Below are 23,136 nucleotides of genomic sequence, written 5' to 3' on the forward strand. Positions count from 1 at the left end.
CATTCACGATAGTCATGCCAGGAATCTGGAGATATACCTTTTTTCCAGAAATCCAATGTAGGTTACCCCAAACAACAGAAGAGGGAGTAAACCTGTTATAAGAATTAGTGAAAGATATCCAACTAGCTATTTTGCAATCTCTGATAATGCAATGACATTTTGTGTGCAACTGTCGATGACAAATACAGTTCTCTTTTGTGGGATGATATTCAAAGACACTGACAGCATGTGCCTGTACACGAACCACATTGCTGCATTCCTCAATCCACCAAGGGGACTGGGACACATCACAGTAGGAGAGATGTTCGAGGGATGGAACATTCTTTGGCAGTAAGGGTAACATTTGTAAAGTACTCTTCCTTATCATCACTGCTGTGGAAATGATGTTCATCTAAAGTTCTAGTGAAGAATAGGACCTCCAGTCAGCTTTAGAAAGCTGCCAATGGGTCTAGCACACAGATGGAATGAGAGTTAGCAGACAAATTATGCACATGAAACTGTCACTTGAGTATGTGTTAGATGACAGACCACTGTAAACGTTGTGCAAGCTATGCAATACAGAACAAGAGATGCAGGTACAAAGAAAGTGTGTGGGAAAAGAAAAATGGATTTATCAGTGTTGTGAGAAATGAGAGTAAGCAGAGTGATAGTATCTGCCAAGAGAAAGCCTCTCGGGCAGGTCCTTAGAGAGCCCCAAATGGGACGGTAGGTGTTGAAGTAGGTGAGTAGCAGAAAGGGTTGAGGGAGCTGAGTGATAAGTTGCAGGATGTCTGAGATCAGTGGATGGGGTGTGTGTAGATATTACAAAGAGAAAAAGAGATAACGGGGGAGAGAAAGACTAACAGCAACATCTCGTAGCTGGGTATTCAATGAAATGGTTTCGTTATGGGTGTCTTACTGCGCGAGTGTAATGACTCGCGCACGAGCTGGAGTTTCTTGCTCAGCAGGAAGGTAGAAAACACTGCAGTGAAGTGTAAGAGGTCAAAGCGGTCTTCAGGGCATAATTTCGTTTCTTGGACGCAAAACAATGAGGCACTGTGATCGCAATTGCAGCTGTTAGTCTGCCCTGTGTTATCTGATGTCACAAATGTTCCATTGGAGAACACCCATGAATGAGATATTTCTCTTATAAGGGGCAATTACTTCAGTGGCTGCCAAGGCTCAGATGTGCAACTACACAGTTCTGAGGCAGGAATGTCATCTGCTTCACATCTGCTGTGTAGCAAGCTACGTAAATTTAAGTATTAACTGTGTTTTTCTTACTTGCCACCTCTTTATCCGTGTGTTTTTGCTTTTAGGAGCTTTAATTTTCGAGTACTAGTAATAGTGTTCCATAGATTTCGTGTTTGTTTTGAATACAGTCCAGTGACAGTGAGTGCTTATTTTCATTGTTTCCAACAAGAAGTGTCTACCAACCACAGTTTAGTCGGCTATCAGCTACCTTTAGTAATTAGCAGTCTAGTAAAAAGTTGATTAACTCTCTACAGTAAATTGTTGATTTCTTAGGATGGATAGGATGTGTGACTGCTGTGTACAGACGCAGGAGGAACTGGCCACTGTTCGCGAACAGCTGAACATGCTCATGGCCACGGTCAGCCATCTTCAGGCTGCTGCCTCTGAGTGTAGCGGCAGTGTGGAGTCTGGTGCGTTGCATGCTACACCCCAGGTGTTACACGCTTCATCCACGGTCCCTGCTGTCAAGATATCTTGCGGGTACTGGGCACGGTTCGGCCACCCTCTCCCCAAGGGGAGTGGCGGGTTCAGCGGCATTCGCGTCACACGAGGTGGAGGGTCAATGTGAAGGCTGGCCGTGTGGCATCGCCAGCTCTGCCTGTGAGTGGACATGTGACCGCTCCTTCAGCACGGTCTGAGCAGGCACACGGGGGGAGGGGGGGGGGGGGGTATTAGTTATTGGGAGCTCCAATGTTAGGCAGGTGATGGAGCCCCTTAGGGAAATAGCGGGAAGGTCACAGAAGAAGGCCAGTGTTCACTCTGCCTGCTAGCTGGGGGCGGGGTCTCATCCAAGATGTGGAGGAGGCCCTGTCGGCAGCAATAGAGAGCATTGGGTGCACCCGACTACAAACTGTTGCTCATGTCGGCACCAATGACTCCTGCCGTCTGGGTTCAGAGGTCATCCTCAGTTCACACAGGCAGTTGGAGTTGGTGAAGGCGGAAAGCCTCGCTAACAGGGTGGAATGTGAGCTAACTATTTGTAGTATCGTTTTCAGAACTGATCGCGGTCCTCTGGTTTGGAGCCGTGTGGAGGGCTTAAACCAGAGGCTCATACGATTCTGTGGAGATCTGGGGTACAAGTTTCTCGACCTCCGCTATCGGGTGGAGAAATGTAGGGTCCCCCTGAATATGTCAGGTCAGGCGTGCGCTACACGCAGGAAGCGGCTACAAGGGTAGCGGAGTATGTATGGAATGCACATGTGGGTTTTTTAGGTTAGAGAATTTCCTCCCTAGGCCCGACAAGACGCCTCCCGAGATGCGACAAGATAGCAGTAGGCAAAAAGCAACAGGGAAAGATAATATTAATGTGGTAATAGTAAACTGCAGGAGTGTCTATAGAAAGGTCCCAGAACTGCTCTCATTAATAAACGGTCACAATGACCACACAGTACTAGGGACAGAAAGTTGGCTGAAACAAGATGAAAACAGTAATGAAATTCTAAACTCAGATTGGAATGTATACCGCAGAAAAAGGTTGGACAGTGAAGGGGGAGGCATGTTTATAGCGATAGAAAGTGCAGTAGTATCGAAGGAAATTGACAGAGATCCAAAACATGGAGTAATTTGGGTGAAGGTCATGGTTAAAGCAGGCTCAAACACGGTAATTGGATGTCTCCATAGTCCCCCTGGCTCAGCAGCTGTTGTGACAGAGCACCAGAAGGAAAATTTGGAAAATATTTCGAGTATATTTCCTGACCATTTTATAGTTCTGGGTGGACATTTTAATTTGCCAGATATAGACTGGGAGACTCAAATTAAGAATCCAGCGAAATTTTTTTAGGTGCATTGTCTGAAAAATACCATGAGCAGTTAAACAGAGAACCAACTCGTGGCGATAACATATTAAACCTTCTGGTGACAAACAGACCCAAACTATTTGAAACAGTTAACGCAGAACAGGGGATCGGCGATCATAAAGCGGTTACTGCGCCGATGATTTCAGCCATAAATATAAATATTAAAAAAGGTAGTGAGATTTCTCTGTTAATCAAAACTGACAAAAAGCAGATTTCAGAGTACTTGAGGGCACAACAAAAAAGTTTTGTCTCAAGTATAGATAGTGTTGAAGATCAATGGACAAAGTTCAAAACCATCGAACAATATGCATTAGACGAGTATGTGCCAAGCAAGATCATAAGAGATGGAAAAGAGCCACCATGGTACAACAGAGTTAGAAAACTTCTGCGGAAGTAAAAGGAACATCACTGCAAACATAAACATAGCCAAAGCCTTACAGACAAACAAAAATAACGCTAAGCGAAATGTAGTTTGAGGAGGGCTATGCGAGAGGCGTTCAATGAATTTGAAAGTAAAGTTCTATGTACTGATTTGGCGGAAAATCCTAAGAAATTTTGGTGTTATATCAAAGCAGTAGGTGGATCAAAACAAAATGTCTAGGCAGACTGTGACCAAAATGGTACTGAAACAGAGGATGACAGACTAAAGGCCGAAATACTAAATGTCTTTCCAAGGTTGTTTCAGAGGAAGACTGCACTGTAGTTCCTTCTCTAGATTGTCGCACAGATGACAAAATGGTATGTATCTAAAGAGATGACAGAGGGATAAAAAAACAATTAAAATTGCTCAAAAGAGGAAAGGCCGCTGGACCTGATGGGATACCAGTTCGATTTTGCACAAGAGTACCCGAAAGAAATTGCCCCCTTCTTGCAGTGGTGTACCGTAGCTCTCTAGAAGAGCATAGCGTTCCAAAAGATTGGAAAAGGGCACAGGTCATCCCCATATTCAAGAAGGGATGTCTAACAGATGTGCAGAACTATAGACCTATATCTCTAACGTCTATCAGTTTTAGAATTTTGGAACACGCATTATGTTAAGAGTATAATGACTTTTCTGGAGACTAGAAACCTGCTCTGTAGGAATCAGCAAGGGTTTCGAAAAAGACGATTGTGTGAAACCCAGCTTGCGCTATTCATCCATGAGACTCGGAGGGCCATAGACACAGGTTCCCAGGTAGATGCCGTGTTTCTTGACTTCCGCAAGGTGTTTGATACAGTTCCCCACAGTCATTTAATGAACAAAGTAAGAGCATACAGACTATTAGACCAATTGTGTGATTGGATTGAAGAGTTCCTAGATAACAGAACGCAGTATGTCATTCTCAATGGAGAGAAGTCTTCCGAAGTAAGAGTTATTTCAGGTGTGTCACAGGGGAGTGTTGTAGGACCATTGCTATTCACAATATATATAAATGACCTTGTGGATTACATCAGAAGTTCACCAAGGCTTTTTGCAGATGACGCTGTGGTATATAGAGAGGTTGTAACAATGGAAAATTGAACTGAAATGCAGGAGGATCTGCAGCAAATTGACGCATGGTGCAGGGAACGGCAATTGAATCTTAATGTAGACAAGTATAAGGAGCTGTGAATACACATAAAGAAAGATTCTTAATCTTTTAGCTACAATATCGCAGGTCAGTAACTGGAAGCACTTAATTCCATAAATTATCTGGGAGTAGGCATTAGGAGCGATTTAAAATGGAATGACCATATAAAATTAATAGTTGGTAATGCAGATGCCAGACAGATTCAATGGAAGAATCCTAAGGAAATGCAGTCTGAAAACAAAGGAAGTAGGTTACAGTACACTTGTTCGCGCACTGCTTGAATACTGCTCACCGGTGTGGGACCTGTACCAGATAGGGTTGATAGGGGAGGGAGGGAGGGAGGGAGGGAGGGAGAGCAGCGCGCTTCATTACAGGATCATTTAGAAATCGCGAAAGCGTTACGGAGATGATAGATAAACTCCAGTGGAAGATTCTGCAAGAGAGATGCTCAGCAGCTCGGTATGGGCTTTTGTTGAAGTTTCGAGAACATACCTTTACCGAAGAGTCAAGCAGTATATTGCTCTCTCCTATGTGTATCTCGTGAAGAGATAAAATCAGATAGATTAGAGGCCACACAGAGGCACACCAACAATCTTTCTTTCCACGAACAATACAAGACTGTAATAAAAGGGAGAACCGATAGAGATACTCAAGGTACCCTCCGCTACACACTGTCAGGTGGCTTGCGGAGTTTGGATATAGATGTAGATGTAGACCCTGTTACATTATTTCTTCAGAGGTACCAGTAGCCTCCTTGAGTCAGTCAGTTGACTACAGGTTGGAGATTTGCACTGGTGAAATGGAAATCAACTGGACTAAAGTACCACATGGTGTCATGGTTGTAGAGGACCTCCCAAGTTGGAGAAGGAAAAAGAGTCTGTGCCTTTGTTCGACCTCTTAGTAACTTTGTGTTTGTCAGGTGCAGACACAGAGTGTTTGCTGACTTCAGGAGTAAAAAGTCATGTAGGGAGTACGGGACACCCACAAAACTTTTTTTTACTCGTTTCTTTCTGCATGGAAATAGTCAATGCAAAATTTCTCCACATACTTCATGTAGTCTGAGGGGGGGATAATTGGAAATTTTTTTATAAACGTAAATGCCACAACTTAAGTTTGTCATTTGGATTACATTACTTCAGACAACAACAACAACAACAATAACTATTCTTGACTTATTGGACCTGAGTTTTGATAGATACTGGATGTTCATTTTACACACGTCACACCATTGTTCAGAGGGTCATTCAAATCAGATTATGTAAACTGACAAACCATAGTAAGACTGCCTCAAAGTTCAGAGCTGAAAATTATAAAGGTAATTTAAACATTTTCATTACACGGGTTAACTTTATTTATAGTGTCAAATTGGCATCTTTACACAATTATTCTAGCCACACTAATCTTAATTTAAAATGTACATGTTCAGCATCTCTGTTTCTAATCCACTGCGAGAAATTTTATTCTGTTAACTTCATATATTTTTCATTAAAGTAATGGGTCATTCCATCGGAAATCGTCCGAAGGAGGTTGTATTATGGTTACAGATTTCCATGAAATTTGGTACAGTTACTACCTGTGCTAAAGTAAGTTCATATCTCGGGTACTGAAATTTGAAACTCCTGGGAGGCTGAGCTAGACTCTCCAAAAATTGTAATTTTGGCCATTTTTTTTTTTCAAAAAAATGCCACCTTGTGTGACCACCTACCTCCTGTACTAAATAATATACAGCCAAAAGGTTGGTCTCATTTGAAAGGTAATACCGTATTTACTCGAATCTAGGCCGCACCTGAAAAATGAGACTCAAAATCAAGGGAAAAAATTATTCTCGAATCGAAGCCGCACCTGAAATTTAAGACTCGAAATTCAAGGTGAGAGAAAAGTTTTAGACCGCCCCTCCAAATCGAAACAAAGTTGTTCCATTGTAACATGAGAGACAATTTAGGTCGAATGAATGACGATACAGCTATAGTAGTTTGGTTCGAGTTTTAAGCTTAGCAGTTAAGCTTTACCAGGTAGCCATTGCTATGCGTCAGGTGCTCTGTCCGTATTTATACGGGTACCCTTCCTTTTTCACGTGCTTTTTCTTTGATCAGCTAAGTGCCATTCTCTTTGTTAAGGGTGTTTACGTCACTCTAAGCTGAAAACGCATTACTGTTGTACTGTGTCATGCATTGTTTGTCACATCCTAATATTGAGTGTCAACGACCTGTCGCCGCTTGCGGCATGACTTGCTTTTGTGCATGCTACCACACTTACAATTAGAGAGAGAGAGAGAGAGAGAGAGAGAGAGAGAGAGAGAGAGAGAGAGAGAGAGGAATTGTCTTCTTAGCGATACAATGGCAAGAGACTGCTATTTGTTGTTACGTACACTGCTGCTTTCTTAGATAATAATCAACAAGAACCAAATAATAGACTGCATATGATAGATGATATTCTGAATGAGTTTGGCGAAAATTTTTCTCCGTTTGAAAATCTTCACAGACGCCTCTTTAGTACATCACATTTTGCACAGAAATTAGTCATCTTAGATTTAAAAATCTAGTCAACTGCCGTGCTTCATTTCTGACTATCACCATTAGGCATAAGAATAATAAGAATATAAACATGATGTGATATGTATATTGTTCCGCGTTTGCTGTTGTCTCACTCCAGTTTTGTAGCTTATTAGGCAGACAGGATTTAATGAGATAGCAGCAAATACGAAAGAATAATGGCAAAATGTTTATATTCGTATTATTCTTATGGTGAAGAGAATACTGCATGTCATTCACAATTCATAAAAGTTCCTATTAACAACCGCGTTTTCTCACAGGAAGGAAAAAATTCAAAATGTAGAGTTGGCCGTATTGACAAACATCCCAAACAGTCTTGCCAGTCGGCTTTTCGTAGTACATTGAAATGCTGCTACATTCGAAGATCAACAATACGGAATTTGTACTTACTTCCTTGGATAATGTACGAAAATGCAGTGGTCAAAACTCGGGGCGGAAAAAAAAGCTCCACCTTCCACCTTTTTTTACTTTTTTTTACTGATGCAGAGGTTTCGTCACCAGTATTTATCTTTGTGCCTGCAAAGCATGCCTGTGTAGCACTACATATATTCGACGGCAAAAGTTAGTTGTGGTGGCACCTACCAACATTTTTCAGAACTTCTGCTTGCTTTGCACTCGATTCTAAGCCGCAGGTGGTTTTTTGGATTACAAAAACGGAAAAAAGTGCGGCTTAGACTCGAGTAAATAAGGTACCTCTCCCTTGTAGGAGAAAGCACTAATGCGTTGTAATGGTTCAATGGTTCAGAAGTAATACATAGACAAACAGCTACAGAAGTTATCACATTTTTTGGAAGTTTCCAATATTTTTTCTCTCTTGTGTAAATGGCAGAACTGAAACAATATTTGGTGTGTATGGAGAGGTGATATGGCTGAATTCATAAAACAAATTTGCTTGTGTTACTTGCACGCAAACATTGACTCTTTGGATTTTGAAAATTCTGAAGTGGTCAAAAACACTATTGGGACCTCCCCAAATGCAGTGTGTGCAAGATCACAGCATGCTGCAAATTGCTTTATCATGTAGCTTGTATCTAAGTCTAATTACCCTCAAAGTATCTTTGTGTTACTCCAATGCCTAACTTTTTTTATTGTATTCTTTAGCAGCATGTACATGTTGATAAGGACAATATTGTAAGTACCACAGAATTTGACACAAGAGAACCATAATACATTCTGCCTAATGATGTGGATTAAAGTACACCAACATCACATGAAATGTTTTCCAAATGCACAAAACACGAGTCTTCCTACTCTGGCCAAATGAATGAAACTGCTGGTCCAGGTGGGAGGAGAAAAAGTAGTTCAATATCTTCTCCTCCGCCACAGGCATTTCTGATAAAGGCAAAGTATCACCTGAGGATAAATGCCTGTCCATTGTGGGGCATTTTCATCGAGTGAAAAATTCAAGGAAGGCTTTTCAGAAGAAGTTACTCTTCTCAACTCACAAGAATCACAAGAATGTGGTTTGCAATGGTGAAAATTCCTGATAACATGTATTGTGCACATTGGGGAAAAAAAAAAAAAAAAACACAACACATCGGTCAATATTAGTTTTGCAGAAATCGTAAACACAAAATAAAGTTATAGGAATGCTGATCTCCATAAGCTGTTTGTGAGTAGCATGTTTGGCCAGCCTGTCAGCAAGTTTGTCGCCTGGGGTTCCGACATGTCCTGGGGTCCACAAAAATACCACAGAACAACTGGACCATTCCAGGGCATAGATGAACTCCTGGATAGTCGCTATCAAAGGATGACGAGGGAAGCGCTCGTCGATTGCTTGTAGGCTGCTTCAAGGAGTCAGTACACAGAAGAAACGACTCCCCAGGGCATGAACAGATGTGATCAAGAGCACGAGATACAGCAACCAGCTCTGCAGTGAAAACACAGAAGCCATCGGGCAAGGAATGCTGTTCAATATGTCCTCCATGGACATACAAGAAGCCAACATGACCATCAGCCATCGAGCTGTTGGTCTAAACCACTTCATAGCCTCAGTATGTGTCAAGAATCGAGAGGAGGTGACAGAGGAGAGCTGCGGGGTGAACCAAGTCCTTTGGGCCATTTGAAAGGTCCAGGATAAGCTAGGGAATAAGGTATACACCATGGAGATTTAAGCAAGTGGACCTCGAGTATAGGTGATAAAGGCAGGGACTCCAATTCAGATAGAAAGGATTGGACGCGAACTGTGATTGTATGTCCTGACCTGGGCAGCCAATGTGGGAGATAAACCACTGTGGGCAGGAAAAGGAGACAGTAATTTCGATGTGCAGAAGAACTACGAACGTGTGCAACGTAACTGACCAGCAGTTGTGAACACCTGACCTGCAATAGAGGAACTCCAGCCTCCGCCAGGACGCTGGTCACTGGACTCGTCCTAAAAGCTCCCATCGTTAGTCTAACGCCACAGTAGTGCACTGGGTCGAGTAAACGCAATGCTCAGTGCACTGCTGAATCATAAACCAGACTCCCATAGTCAAGGCGGGATTGAACAAGAGCTATGTAGAGCTGCAGTGGCATAGAGTGTCCTGCACCCCAGTTGGTGTTGCTCAGGTGGCGGAGGGCACTGAGGTGCTGCCAGCACTTCCACTTAAGCTGACAAATGTGAGGAAGCCAAGTAAATCGGGTGTCAAAAACCAGTCCTAAAAATAAATATGTCTCCACTACAGAGAGGGAATCGTCAGTAAAGTAAAGTTCTGGCTCTGGATGAAGGGTATGATGCCGACAGAAATGCATAACACATGACTCTGTGGCCGATAACTGGAAGCCGTGGGCTAGAGCTCATGACTGCGCCTTGTGGATGGCTCCCTGTAGGCGCTACTCAGCAACACCAGTCCTGGTGGAGCAGTACGAAATGCAGTAGTAGTCTGCATACAGAGAGGGTGAGACAGATGGCCCTACAGCTGCTGCTAGACTGCTAATGACCACTAAAAATAGATACACACTCAATGCAGCAATACAGAGCCCTGCAGGATCCCATTCTCCTGGATATGGTGGGGGGAGGGAGGGAGGGGGGAGGAGGAGAGAGTATGCGAGGCACCAACTTGGACACAGAAAGCATGAAGTGACAGGAAATTCTAGATAAAAATCGGGAACGGGCTTCTGAGATCCCACTCATGTAATGTGGCAAGGATATGTCGTCACCAAGTGGTGTCATACGGATTTCATAAATAAAAAAAAAAAAAAAAAATGGCAACAAGGTGTTTGGACTGGAAAGAAATCAGATCCGGTTGAAGATCATGAGGTGTAGCTTGCAGTCAGACGAGAGATGTTTAATCATCTGACTGTGGATCCAATCTGGCCCAGGATTTGTGTCGGGGTAATGTGGAAGGACAATGAGGAGCTCTCACTCTGTAAACGGGGCATTATAGGGTTCACTGTGGCGTGTAGTGACCAAGTGGACTTTCCCTTCCATCCACCATTTGAGAGTGCGAAAGGCTGGGGGAGATAGTTCTCCAATGCAGAGGTGTTCCAGGATAGGGTGTTGCTTATGCCGCTGTAGGGCTCGCCGATGATCGTCAATTGTCTCAGTGACTTCTGGTGACTGCCAAGTGACTGTCTCATCAGGAGCACCCTAAAGAACGATGGATCATGTTTTCCGCTGCAGAAACAGTTGTTGTAGTTACCTGCTCAGCCACTACATTGATGTGACCATGTGGAGGGAGATTCAATGGTGACAGCAGAGGTGGAGGCTTCCCAGTCTGCCTTGTCTAAAGCCCATCTGGGCAGGCCTCTATGGGCCTGATGCCAGGGTAGTGACAGTAAGATGGCGGAGTGGTCACTACCACACAGGTTGTCATGTGCTCTCTAGTGGATAGATAGGAGAAAGTCCGGACTCAAAATTGAGAGATCAATGGCCAAATATGTGCCATGTGTGGTGGCACCAGTATTTCAGAGGCAGAGGTCGGGTTGGGACAGTAAATTTTTGACATCTCTGCCTCTGCCAGTAAGCACAGTGCCACCCCACAAGGGGATTATGAGCGTTAAAATCTCCCAAAAGTAGGAAAGGTTTAGAGAGTTGATCAATGAGTGTAGCCACCACGTTCAGGGGTATTGCACCATCTGGAGGAAGATATATGTTGCAGACAGTTATTTTCTATGTTGTCCTTATCCTGACAACCACAGCTTCAAGAGGCGTTTGAAGGGACACAGGTTCACTGCATACTGAATTCAGGACAGACACAAATTCCACCTAACACTATTATAGTCACTACAGTTCTTGTAATATGCCCTATTGCCATTAAGGGCAGGGGGTCTGCATTTCTGGGAACCATGTTTCCTGAAGGGCAATGCAGAAAGAAGGTTTAAAGCTTAAGATTGCCGTAGCTCACCCAAATGGTGAAAAAACTGCCACAATTCCACTGGAGGATGACATTATCGTGAAGCTGGTAAGGCATGAAGCACGGTAGCAGGTAGGTTATGCCTCAGGGTCACCTGCTGCCATCGACTAAGTATTTGTAGCCACTTCTATGGTGGATGAGGCATCAGTGAAATCCAGGTCTGCAGGTGATGCGGAGATCTCCAGCGCATGCTCAGGTGCAGAATTGATAGGAAGTGGTGGTGTTGGGGCCACCAGAGGGTCCTGTTTCTTTGCAGACTAATACCTAAAAATCTGCCAGGAAGTTTCATATCACCACACACTCCGCTGCAGAGTGAGAATCTCATTCTGGAAACATCCCCTAGGCTGTGGCTAAGCCATGTCTCCACAATATCCTTTCTTTTAGGAGTGCTAGTTCTGCAAGATTCGCAGGAGAGCTTCTGTAAAGTTTGGAAGGTAAGAGACAAGGTACTGGCAGAAGAGGACAGGGCGAGAGTTGTGCTTGGGTAGCTTAGTTGGTAGAGCATGTGCCCGTGAAAGGCAAAGATCCCGAGTTCGAGTCACGGTCCGGCACACAGTTTTAATCTGCCAGGAAGTTTCATATGAGCGCACACTCTGCTGCAGAGTGAAAATCTCAGACTACTTAGTTTGCTTGCCCTCTCGCTTCTCTTTAGGGGCTTGCTAGGAAGATTTCTCTGAAGCAGATTCAGGCATGGGGGAAGACCGTGAAGCTCTTCGTCCAGCAGCTTTTGGCTCCTGCACCCACTGGCGAGTGCCCGCCATGGCATTAGTGGAGACCTTGGGAGAGAGGGCCGCAAGGGACCACTTCCCCATAAGAGGAGCCGGAAGAGGCTGTTGCTTCTCCAGAGGGGGGGAGGGGACCAATGTTCCCTGCGTTTGAGGGGCCCTTGCTCTCAAAGTAGGTGCTTTAGGAGCAACTAAGGAAGATTTGCCCCCTACCGCCAAAGGGGCGGATGATTTCTGGTGACCCGGAGGGGCTCACTGTACTTGGCACAGAGTGAGAAACCACTGGCACTTGGAATTGCAATGGTGATGTAGCTGCAGTATATGCCAACATCAGCTGAATGGGGTGTAATCTTTCAAATTTATGTTTAGTCTCTATGTAAGTCACCCAGCCAGGTTCTTGAACTCCATGATTGTTCGCTCCTTTTGGAGTACTTAGCAGTCTGGCAAGCATTGGGGGTGGTGCTCTCCACAGCTGATACAGGAGGGTAGTGGCGCACATGGAGTATCTGGGTGCAGTGAATGTCTGCAGTCTCTACATGTGGCACTGGAAGTGCAGTGGGAAAACATTTGCCTGAACTTCCAGCACTTAAAGCACTGCATAGGGGGAGGGGCGCATGGTTTAATGTCAGAGGTAAACCACCACCTTTACCTTTTCAGGCAATGAATCACCCTCAAAGGCCAAGATGAAGGCATCAGTACTGTTGTCTTTGGGTCTCCTGTAAATGTACCGGGCAAAATGAACACCCTGCCATTCTAAATTGGCGCGGAACTCTTTGTCAATCGACAAGAAAAGAGCACGATAGAAACTAATCCCCTGGATAAAGTTGAGGCTTTTATGAGGAGTGACGGAAACAGGAATATCACCCAGCTTGTCACAGGTGAGTAACACCCAGGATTGGGCTGGGGATGCTGTCTGAATCAAGACTGCACCGTTTCGCATCTCTGACCGTGCTGTCACTTCTCCTAACTTATCCTCAAGGTGATCAACGAAAAATTGAGGCTTCATAGGTAGGAAAGATTCCCCCGTCAGTTCTGCTACAGACTAAAAGCTGAGGCAAATATGGCTCTTTCCATTCTGTAGCACTATGTTCCCCCGTGGTGTAGTGAGGAAGGGAAAAGACTCTAGAGTCATTCCTATCAGCACTGTATTCGAGCTTACCCTTCCTAGAGATTGCTGGTGCCATACGGTCACCAGCAAGAGATGACTTAGTCCACTTCATTGCTGGTCATCCACCCTCATGTCACCCACTCCTATCAGGGGGGCTCCCCACGGGCACCACCCACCCACAGCAAAGGCCAACTGGTATGATGGCCGTTGCTGGGAGTCCTGATGCCCCACAAAGACGGGCATCTACTCCTTGGCATACGTGGGGAGTTTACAGCTCAGGCTTCAGCAGTGCAATCTTGTGTTGTCAGGGGACTACCACCTAATGGGTACATGACGTCCCCACCACAACAGACTGGCTACTGTGCTGGTCATTGGGCACAGAGAAATCCAGTATTGTCATGAGGGTGAAAGAGGACAGGAGACAACAGAAAAGATGACACACCCTGGAAAGTGTCCTCGCCCAAATAGTTGAATTGTAAGTGGAGATGCAAAGCCAAGACAAGAGATCGAACCTAAGGGCACTATGGATAACTCTTTCACCAATTAAGGCATCCTTCCCCATATGGACCGCACTTCTGTAGAATTTTTAAAGTGGCAGGACAAATCATACAATGGGACCTGAACTCACAGATACAATAAGTGTTAGACTCTTTTTTTGTCGCCTCTTACAACAGGCAAGAATGCCTTGGGCCTATTCTGACCCCCCAGACCCGCAGGAGTAAGTGGCTGTCGGATAGGGAGCAGTGGTGGCTTAATGAAACGGTTCGGTTCCAGACATAAAGAACTAAATTTGTGTCACAAGGGATTGAACATCATGTGAGTAATGGATAATTTATTTAACCATAAATGCACAGTAACAATTCAATGGGCACTGTGTCAGAAAAGAAAATTTGTTGTTCTAATTATAGAAAATAAAGAGACTCATCCAGTACAAAAAAAAGCCTGTAAGTGGAAATCTCTAATCCAAGTACCAGCATTCACACAATCTGCATCTTTTAGCTTCCTCCTGTAACATCACTCATAGTGGCCATTCACTACCCGTACACAATCTTCAGCCAAAATTTCTTTGATCCGCTTCCTTCCACAACCATATAGAATGTATATGCTTGAGTAGTAAACTTTTACCATGTTATCTTAACACAGTTCTCTAACAACTGTCATACAAATGCTGCACACTCAAAGAGGAATTTGTGCGACAGCTTCACTTCCAATTGCAATGCTCATGATGGGTGTTAAAAGAATACAGTAACGCTGCAGAATTGCACTGCCATCCCTGTAGCTATAAGGAAAACAATTTGCTCCCTGCAGATGACAGTGGGCAACCAGTGAGAGGTACATCAGTTTTCAGTATCTGGCCTAATGCAATAATTATTTCATCGTCTAATTTTGTTTGTTTTTAGACAACTGCCCTTGCTAGAGAGTAAAGGTTCATGAATTACAAATATCCAGATGACTCTCCCATTTGTCACTACCATATAAAGAAAAATCACACACATTAATTAATGCTACTCATTATTTTAGTCTATTTTCTAGAAAATACCACTGCAACAAGTCTTATCATTCTTAGCGGGCTGACAGAGACTGGTCAATTGTGATAATCCAAGCCCAAACCAACCACAGAAAGACAAATGCAAATTCTTGACTAACACACACACACACACACACACACACACACACACACACACACACTGTTGAACATAATTAGGATTCATTTCATGTGAGTAATGGGTAATCTATCTGACAATAAATGCAGAGTAACAGTTCAATGGGCACTGTGTCAGAAAAGAAAATTTGTTGCTCTAATTATAGAAAATAAATAGACTCATCCAAAACATTACACTAGTATTCCCATCAAAAACTTAAAATAATGATTCAGGACACACTACACAAGCTGTTACAAAATTAACATAGGTTTGTCTGTGGGTTATATAAGACTTATAATTCATACAAACTGATAGGGTGCAGAGTATTTACAAAATTTTACGTTAGAAATGGAATTTATTATATGTTGTATCGTAAACCTGACGTGGAGGATACCAATTATGATAAACAATTACTTAATTTCCGAAACTGAGGAATAGGCTAATGGTAATGACAGTATGTCTAAAAAAAGTGTCACCAGGGCGGCAAATTAACGAAAAAACTTCCTTATTGCATTATCCAAGTGATAAAGGGAACTAGGATACATGCTTACAATTAATGAAGAAAAAAAAAATTGCACAAAACTGGGCGACTTACTAAGTCATTGTAGTTACGCAACGAGTGGTAGAAAAACGTTTAAGGGAAACACAGAAAGGGATAAGACATCTTAAGAGGAGGAACGAATCAGAATCTCGCCCCTACAACAAAGGATACATGCCTACAACAAGTAATGAAAAAAATTGCACAAAACTGGGGGTCTTACTAAGTCATTCTAGTTACGCAACGAGTAGTAGAAAAACGTTTATAGGAAACACAGAAAGGGATTAGACATCTTAAGAGGAGGAACGAATCAGAATGTAGCCCCCACACAAAGTCACAACGTTTTCTATTGATTTAATTTCAACAATATAAAAGCTATTAATAACACAACAAACTACTTCCACACAAAGAGCGACTCTTTGCACAAACGATACAACATTAATTGATATGAATACGGAAATGTCATTTTGACAGGAGCCTCCCATTTTAACAATAAGTTAATGCGAAGTGTAAATTACGTAAAGGATACGCGATAGCTAAGACATTACCATTGAGTTGTTAATGTCGCCACGTCTAATTCCATTCCACAGCAACTTTTCCAACTTTCTTGCAGTTGTCAGCAACCGGTGAGCCATTATCTAAAATCGTTTACGAAGAACCAAGCCTCCACAGTAACATCCCTAACCTGACCAAGCTTAGTTATTACTACCCCAAGCTCGAATTTTGCATCATTTTACAGTAACTTCCGATATGCTAACACTTTCGATTTCGTAGTCGATGGGTTAGACCGCTTGTGCAATAACAGTACAACAGAATGACCATAATGTTAGCAAACATCGGATACTTATTAAAGACTCAGATTGTTTTCAATAGACTGCAAGTCCACGTGCAAATACGGAACCCAGCGGTACATGTTTAAGTAAACTGCTCTTAAAAAATTATTTTGGTCGTTTGCTGCACTGATACCGCTTCTGGATTGTTTTACCCGGCTTGTAGAGTCTTTGGCAAGCAGCAATGTTTTCGAATATTTGAATGTGAGTGCGAAGTTACGAGTGATGGGACGGGAAATAAAGTGAAAATGTGGACAGTAGGCGAAGTTGTTAATGCACTGATTACTTTCTGTAACTCTTTGAGGAAGCTTATTCAAGTAACGCTGTGGCTTAGCTTCTCGGTAGGTGGTGTTATTGTAGAGTTCATCACGTTCGTTCTCTTCCATGTGGGAAATGTTTTAATTACCTTATTTGTCGTCCTCCAAGTGCTGTATGAAGATTTTATTGTGTTTATAATTGATTGTTCTTGGAAACTGAAGAGTGCGGCAAGTACTTTACTTTATTTCTGGTCACAAATATTGCTAGTCTCCTCGGAAACTTACCAAATTGCACGGAGGACCGCTGTGAGTTTACACGATTTTGTGGTGTCTTGTGTCAGTGTTCTATGGAGTTGTTTAAACAAGTTACACGGTTTCATCATATTTGTTCCAGAACTGCTGAAAGAGGCGATTATACTTATAGGGTCCAGTGTATGGTACTGTGTTCAGTTTGTACCGCTGTGCATTGTATATTGTATGGCAACTTCTGTTTATGCTGTTGGCAGGTGCTACGAAGAGTTAACATCCATTGTTAGTGCTGCATATGATGGTATTAATACAATACTGTGGAGCGTGCTACTATTTTTTACCGATATACCATCAACAGCACTTCTTGGGTTGTTGATCGCCGTATTTTTATCAGTGGCATTGATCAAATACCAGGCACAGATTTTCAGTTTTGCCCTATCTATTATTTTGTGTACTTTTAACTTCTTACGGTCTTTACCAGTCAGAATTCTGAAAGTGTTGCTGTCAACAGTTCGAAGAACAGTCATTCGACGGCAGTCTGAGACAAACGTATCTAGTGATGAATCGGATATCAGTGAGCAGTCTTCATATTCAATGCAAAGTCAACAGCCAGTTAGTTCCCGCTTGAGGCCAGCAGTGAAACTTCATTCAACAGAAGCGAGTAGCTCCAAAGATGATTTGATTAAACGACTACAAAGAGAACAAGATAGTAGGCTGTGTGTAGTTTGTCAAGACAGGGACAAGTGTATTGTGGTTCTGCCATGCCAACATTTATGTCTGTGTGTACAGTGTGCGACTACAGTGCATAGGGAGAATGGGAAATGTCCTATTTGCCGGCAGCCTCTTAGAAAGGCAATGAAAGTTTATGTCAGCTAAATGCCAGATGGATTTCTCAAAGTCATATGTTTTCATGTTTAATCCATAAGTCTTAGGGTATGTAGCAACATTCAGAACCTAAAGTAGCTGATTTTGCTTTTACAGTTAATTTGAATAAAGTAATGAAAATTTTTCTTGTGCTGTTTATCATATTAATTGTATATGCAAAATTATTTTATAAATATCTTGCCAAGCTTTTCATGTCCAATTTACATGATAAGGCAGCAACATTGTAAATGATACAGTGAAATTCATTAAAATTTTGTAAATAAGAAGATATTGGGAACGTATTATAAAATAAATTTGATGCTAGGAAAAAACTATTGTCTGTAGTCATTCCCATTATCTCTTCAAATTATTAGTGAGCCTCTCTGTACATGTATTTAGTAGTTCATTTAACTTTATAGCTTTGTCAAGGAACTAATAGTTTAGCTTGTGATTTGTACCATTTTCGTTTATTATGTATGCTGCCTCTGTGATACTTGTTTTTCATCAGGCCTAGGATGATGTTGATTATATTTCCATAGCTTTCATTTTTAGGGGGAGCAGGGACGAGGACCCCATCCAATTTGTTTTCATGGTTTCACTAGATCATTGTCAAATGTTTGGATAATTTGGGCATGGCCAATGGCAATTTTCTTCACCACTTGTACCTCACTGAGCTACTATGGTGGCTGTAATGGCTTTAATGTTAACACAACTTTAAACTATTACTTTTCTATTGTTTTTTCATTCCATTGCTGTTGTGCATTATAGTGGGATAAATATAAAGCTATTTTGGATAATAAGAAATGCAACCAGAGGGTTTTTTATGTCTTAAGACAAAAACCAATGGATTTAAATACACACCAGAAGCATTCGCTCCTTCAATTTGACTCGGACCGTCTCTATGTTGTTATGTGTGTACGAGAAAAAAAATAGGCGTGTCTTTGAGCTGATTACATGTAGAAAATTGGACTTTCTTGTACTTGTCAACAAAAATGTGAGAATATCTGTTCATAACTAGGCCTATTATACTGCTAGCTGATGAGAGGGCAGTGTTTACAGCAATTACCATTCTCACTGTATGAAATATAGGGAATTTGAAGACCAATCAAACTACAGTCTGATCCACAAACAATGGCGGTTCGCGCAGGTCAAGAAATGGACAGGATAACAGGAAGTGCAAACACGTGCTTTGCACTTGATATATGAGAGTATCCTACAAATTCTCTCTTGCTTTTGTAGAATTTGTCACTTAACCACCACCATCAGCTACAGCAACTCTCAACAAATGGAATAAAAATTCATTGAATGACTCACTATGATTGTTCAACACACGGATTACGTAAGACATTCACAGCAGAGTGCTCAGAACACTACAGAATTGTCACTGCCTGTTGGAGAATGCGTGATGTAAACAAGCAGAATGAACCTAAACTTGACCACCATCATTTGTGGTACCAACTATAGTTGGTATTGAGTCCTTGTAAGTAATGCGTTAATGTTCAGAAAGCTATTTTTGAGAAAAAAATTATTTTGCAAAATTCAGAATCTACAATTTTAGTTAAGTGAACATAGATTTTAATTTGCAGTAGCTACTAAAGTTTGCATCATGTAAGAATGTGGTGGTGGTGGTAGCAGTAGCAGTAGTATCTTTATTCATTCGTAGATATCTTTTTTTTACAAGGAAATAGGACATGTCAAAGTATTTACAAGCTTAGATCGATATAAAATAAGCTAATTTCTTATACACATATATTTACAGACTTCTAGTTAGAGACAATCATTATATTTACTCCTGGTATACAATACTTTTTTTTTACAAATAACTTATTAAATAATGTAATGCCACACTGTTCACTCATATCTCACTAACAGTCACGACACACACAGGTGATCTCTGGGCCATTTTCTGTAGTGCAACTTCCCACTTGCTATCCTGAAAAACTGAGTCAGCATCTCTCCATAATGAGTGAGATGATGAGCTCAGAAAGAGGAAGAGGTGTTAGTATTGTGCCATGCATGGCATGGGGGTAAGTATATCTAGAAAGGAAAAAAAACAAAGTGAAGGTGTTATGTGGAATGTTTGATGTTTTATAATCATCGTTATTATTATTTATTAATTTGTATAACTTTATTTATTTATTTTTTTTTTTTTTTCAAACCCCTAGGCCTACTCAGTTTTGTCTAAGTAAGCCTTCAATGTATAAAATGTATTGCCTAACAGGTACTTTTTAGCTGCCTTTTTAAATAAGTGTATTTTTGCAACTTCTTTACTCACTTTGGTAAATTGTTATACAGTTCTATTCCTTGGTAGAAAATGCTGTTTTGAGTTTTTATGTTTATTTTTTCTTGGTAAATGTAAGTTGAGTCTCTCTTGTTGCATGGTCATGGACAGAGCTGCTTGTGCATTAATTACCAATGTTTACAACTAACTGGTAAATTATTCACATGGAGCAGTTAAAATCCCCAGTATTTTGAACACATCTTTGCAATGAGCTCGACTAGTAACTTATTTTTGGTTATTATTATTATTATTATTATTATTATTATTATTATTATGGCTCTTTTCTGGAGTTTGAAAAGTGTGTTCATATTTTGTGCGTTTGTTCCCCAAAACAGAATGTCATAGCTAAGAATTGAGTGTACATGTGAATAATATGTAACAAAAAGATACTGCATGTTACACACTGATGGTAGGATTCCAAGGGGGAATACATGCTGATGACTTTCTGTTTGCTAGTACTTTCATGTGTTCACACCATTTCAACTAAGAATCAATATTCATTCCTAGAAATTCTGCATTTGTTACAGTCTATAGAGGTGCCATCTACATTTAATTTAACATTGTCATTTTTCCTCTTCAAACTGAAATTTATGGCACTTGTTTTCTTTATGTTCAATGTCTCTTTATTGCTTATTGACCAATCATAAACTTCCTTGAGAGTTTCATTTGCTTTCTCAGCAAGGAGTTCTCTTGTTTACACAGTGACCATAATATTTCTGTCGTCAGCGAAGAGAATTTTTTCACCGTGAATAACACTGCTGGGGAAGTCATTGATGTATATCAGGAACAGTATTGTGTTTTGTGCTAACATGCTACCTCATGGAACCCTAATATTGTGGTTCTAATAAGTGTTTTACTAAATGTTTAGATGTATTATCTCTACCTTTTGTACCCTAACTGTTAGGTACGATCGAAACCAGTCATTAGCTATCCCTCCTATTTCTATTGCTTCTAATTTATTTAATAGAATCTTGTGGTCTGTTGTATCAAATGCCTTAGAAAGATCCACAAATATGCCTGGGACATCTTTATCAAGAGCATCAAGTACAACTTTTGTGAATTTTTCCAATGGCTGACTCCGTATTTTTGCCACTTCGGAAACCAAACTCTGATTCGCTTAAGATTGTATTTATTCAGGTCATTCATTAATCTTTCATAATTTCTTCTATTATTTTTGAGAATGCAGGGAAATGGGCTGGTAATTTTCTGTGTCTTCTGCATTACCTTTCTTAACCACCTTTCTTGCCTGTTTTAACTGCTTTGGAAATGTCCCTGGAGTAAAGGATTCATTTATTATATGCGTTAAGGGGTGTAGTATAAATCCTTTTACATTGTTTCAGTAAGACACATTATTACTTCATCTATGGCTATTGCCTTTTTATTTTTTGAACAGTTTTATTGACTTCATTCTCTGTGGTTGGAAGTAACATCATTGTATTTATTGCAACATTTTTTACAGGTGTTATATTTGTTGTGGGGAATTTTTGCCTGGAACTTCTCCGCAATACTTGAAAAATGCTCATTTGCTCAATTTGCTAAGTGTTGTGGATCATTTATTACCTTATCACCCTCTCTTAACAGTATGTTATTCTGCGTTTGTTGGTAGCCCTGCGCCTGCTACACGGACGTCTGAGCCACAGCTCTTGTACAAGATAAGTAATTTAAGTAGTAATAAACTGTTTTTTAACACTTTAAACTAATTTATTACGTTAATTATAGTGCTCTGCAAGCGTACCATTAAAGGTTTTTGTCTTACTCGCGTATTTTCACAGTAATCACGTAAAGTTCGTTTTGTTTACATATCGCGGCCAGGCCGAACTTTTGAGTTTTCAGATTAAACTTCATACCGCAATCTTAAGTGCATTTACTGATAGTTTAGTGTGCTAAATACGTTTGCTGCCCCTTTATATCTGTAGAGTATCGTCATCTCTTAAGTAATTTCCAGTAAAAAACTTCTGAACCACTGTTTACATAGTCGCGAGTAGGCCTAATTTTTCGTACATGTATTTTCATTGTTTTCCGGTAACTTAATTGTCTTTCTGTTACTAAAATAGATTTGTACCATGAGTGTAAAGTGCCTGACGTGCCGTAGGATCGTTAGCTCCGGGGTCTGGTGCGATGGATGTAGTAACTTTTTTCATTGGGGCGACTGTAGTGGCGTGGGAATTGGGAAAATGAGCGAGACTCATCAGTGGTTCTGTAGGCTATGCAGTAGAGATAGGAAGATTGTGGAACAGGAGGGGAAAATTGCTGCCCTTCAGCCTGAGTTAGATGAGGCTAGGCGAGAACTGGGCAGGTTAGGGGGGGGGGGGGGGGAGGGTAAACAGGGGTGGGAAGTGGCAACAGGCATGAGGAACAGGCCAAGAAATTCTTCTGACAGCTTTGTTATTAATGTACAAAATAGGTTTGACCTGTTGCCTCAGTCAGAAACTGATGAGCCTCTCACAGAAGTAGATGTAGACAGGGCTCAACAAGCTTTCAGCAGCAAATTGATTAAGAATGTAGGGAAGTCTGCAAAGAGAAAGAAAGTCTTGTTGCTAGGTAGTTCGCATGCTAGGGGTGTGGGCCAACTTCTGCAGGATGAATTAGGGTTGGATTACCAGGTCACAAGTTTTTTCAAACCTAGTGCTGAACTTGGGCAGGTTACAGAGGATTTAGGTTCACTATGTAAAGGTTTTACTAAGGAAGACACCGTGGTTATTGTGGGTGGGCCGGGCAACAGTATTGACAGAGATCCAGGGTACAGCATAAAGTGTGACCTGGCAAAGATTGCATCGGCATCGAATCATACCAGTGTTGGGTTTGTGTCGGTTCTGGAGTGCCACGACCGACCTCATTTGACCTCTTCTGTTAGGAGAGTTAATTTGGAGTTGGAACGGCTACTTGGATCTGGTGCAGGGTCACGCATTGGTGTGGTTCCTGTTGATTCACTCTGTAGGTGGGACTATACTAGACATGGCCTACACCTCAACAGGAAAGGGAAGGGTAAACTGGCTGGGCTGATAGCAAGAAATTTAAAGGGGTGGAGGAACTACGTCTCATGGTGGAAACTCTTTTTTAGTGTAAGATCAGTGTCCAGTGGGAAACTCAGCCAGGCAAGTACTAAAGATGTTAAAAAAGTTCAAGATACTCACAAAAGTAAAGTGAAAAATAATGTTAGTATATTTCATCAA

At 41.5% G+C, this 23,136-nt stretch overlaps 2 protein-coding genes across 2 annotated transcripts in view; one reads left to right on the top strand and one right to left on the bottom strand.

Annotated features, from left to right (window-relative positions):
* Positions 1–16,438, bottom strand: part of LOC126343832 (AFG3-like protein 2) — a 100,566-nt gene extending 84,128 nt beyond the window's left edge. Inside the window, exon 1 of the mRNA XM_050001972.1 lies at positions 16,031–16,438. Within this exon, the coding sequence (XP_049857929.1) occupies positions 16,031–16,117 (87 nt within the window). The 5' untranslated portion in view covers positions 16,118–16,438. The remainder of the gene's footprint in view (positions 1–16,030) is intronic.
* Positions 16,439–16,560: 122 nt separating this feature from the next.
* LOC126343848 (uncharacterized) lies at positions 16,561–17,826 on the top strand. Its single transcript, XM_050001973.1, has one exon. It carries the CDS (start codon positions 16,561–16,563, stop codon positions 17,692–17,694), a length of 1,134 nt encoding a protein of 377 aa, XP_049857930.1. The 3' UTR covers positions 17,695–17,826.
* The last annotated feature ends 5,310 nt before the right edge of the window (positions 17,827–23,136 follow it).

This window comes from Schistocerca gregaria, chromosome 1 (assembly GCF_023897955.1).
Source record: "Schistocerca gregaria isolate iqSchGreg1 chromosome 1, iqSchGreg1.2, whole genome shotgun sequence".
In the NCBI taxonomy this organism is placed as follows: Eukaryota; Metazoa; Arthropoda; class Insecta; order Orthoptera; family Acrididae; genus Schistocerca; species Schistocerca gregaria.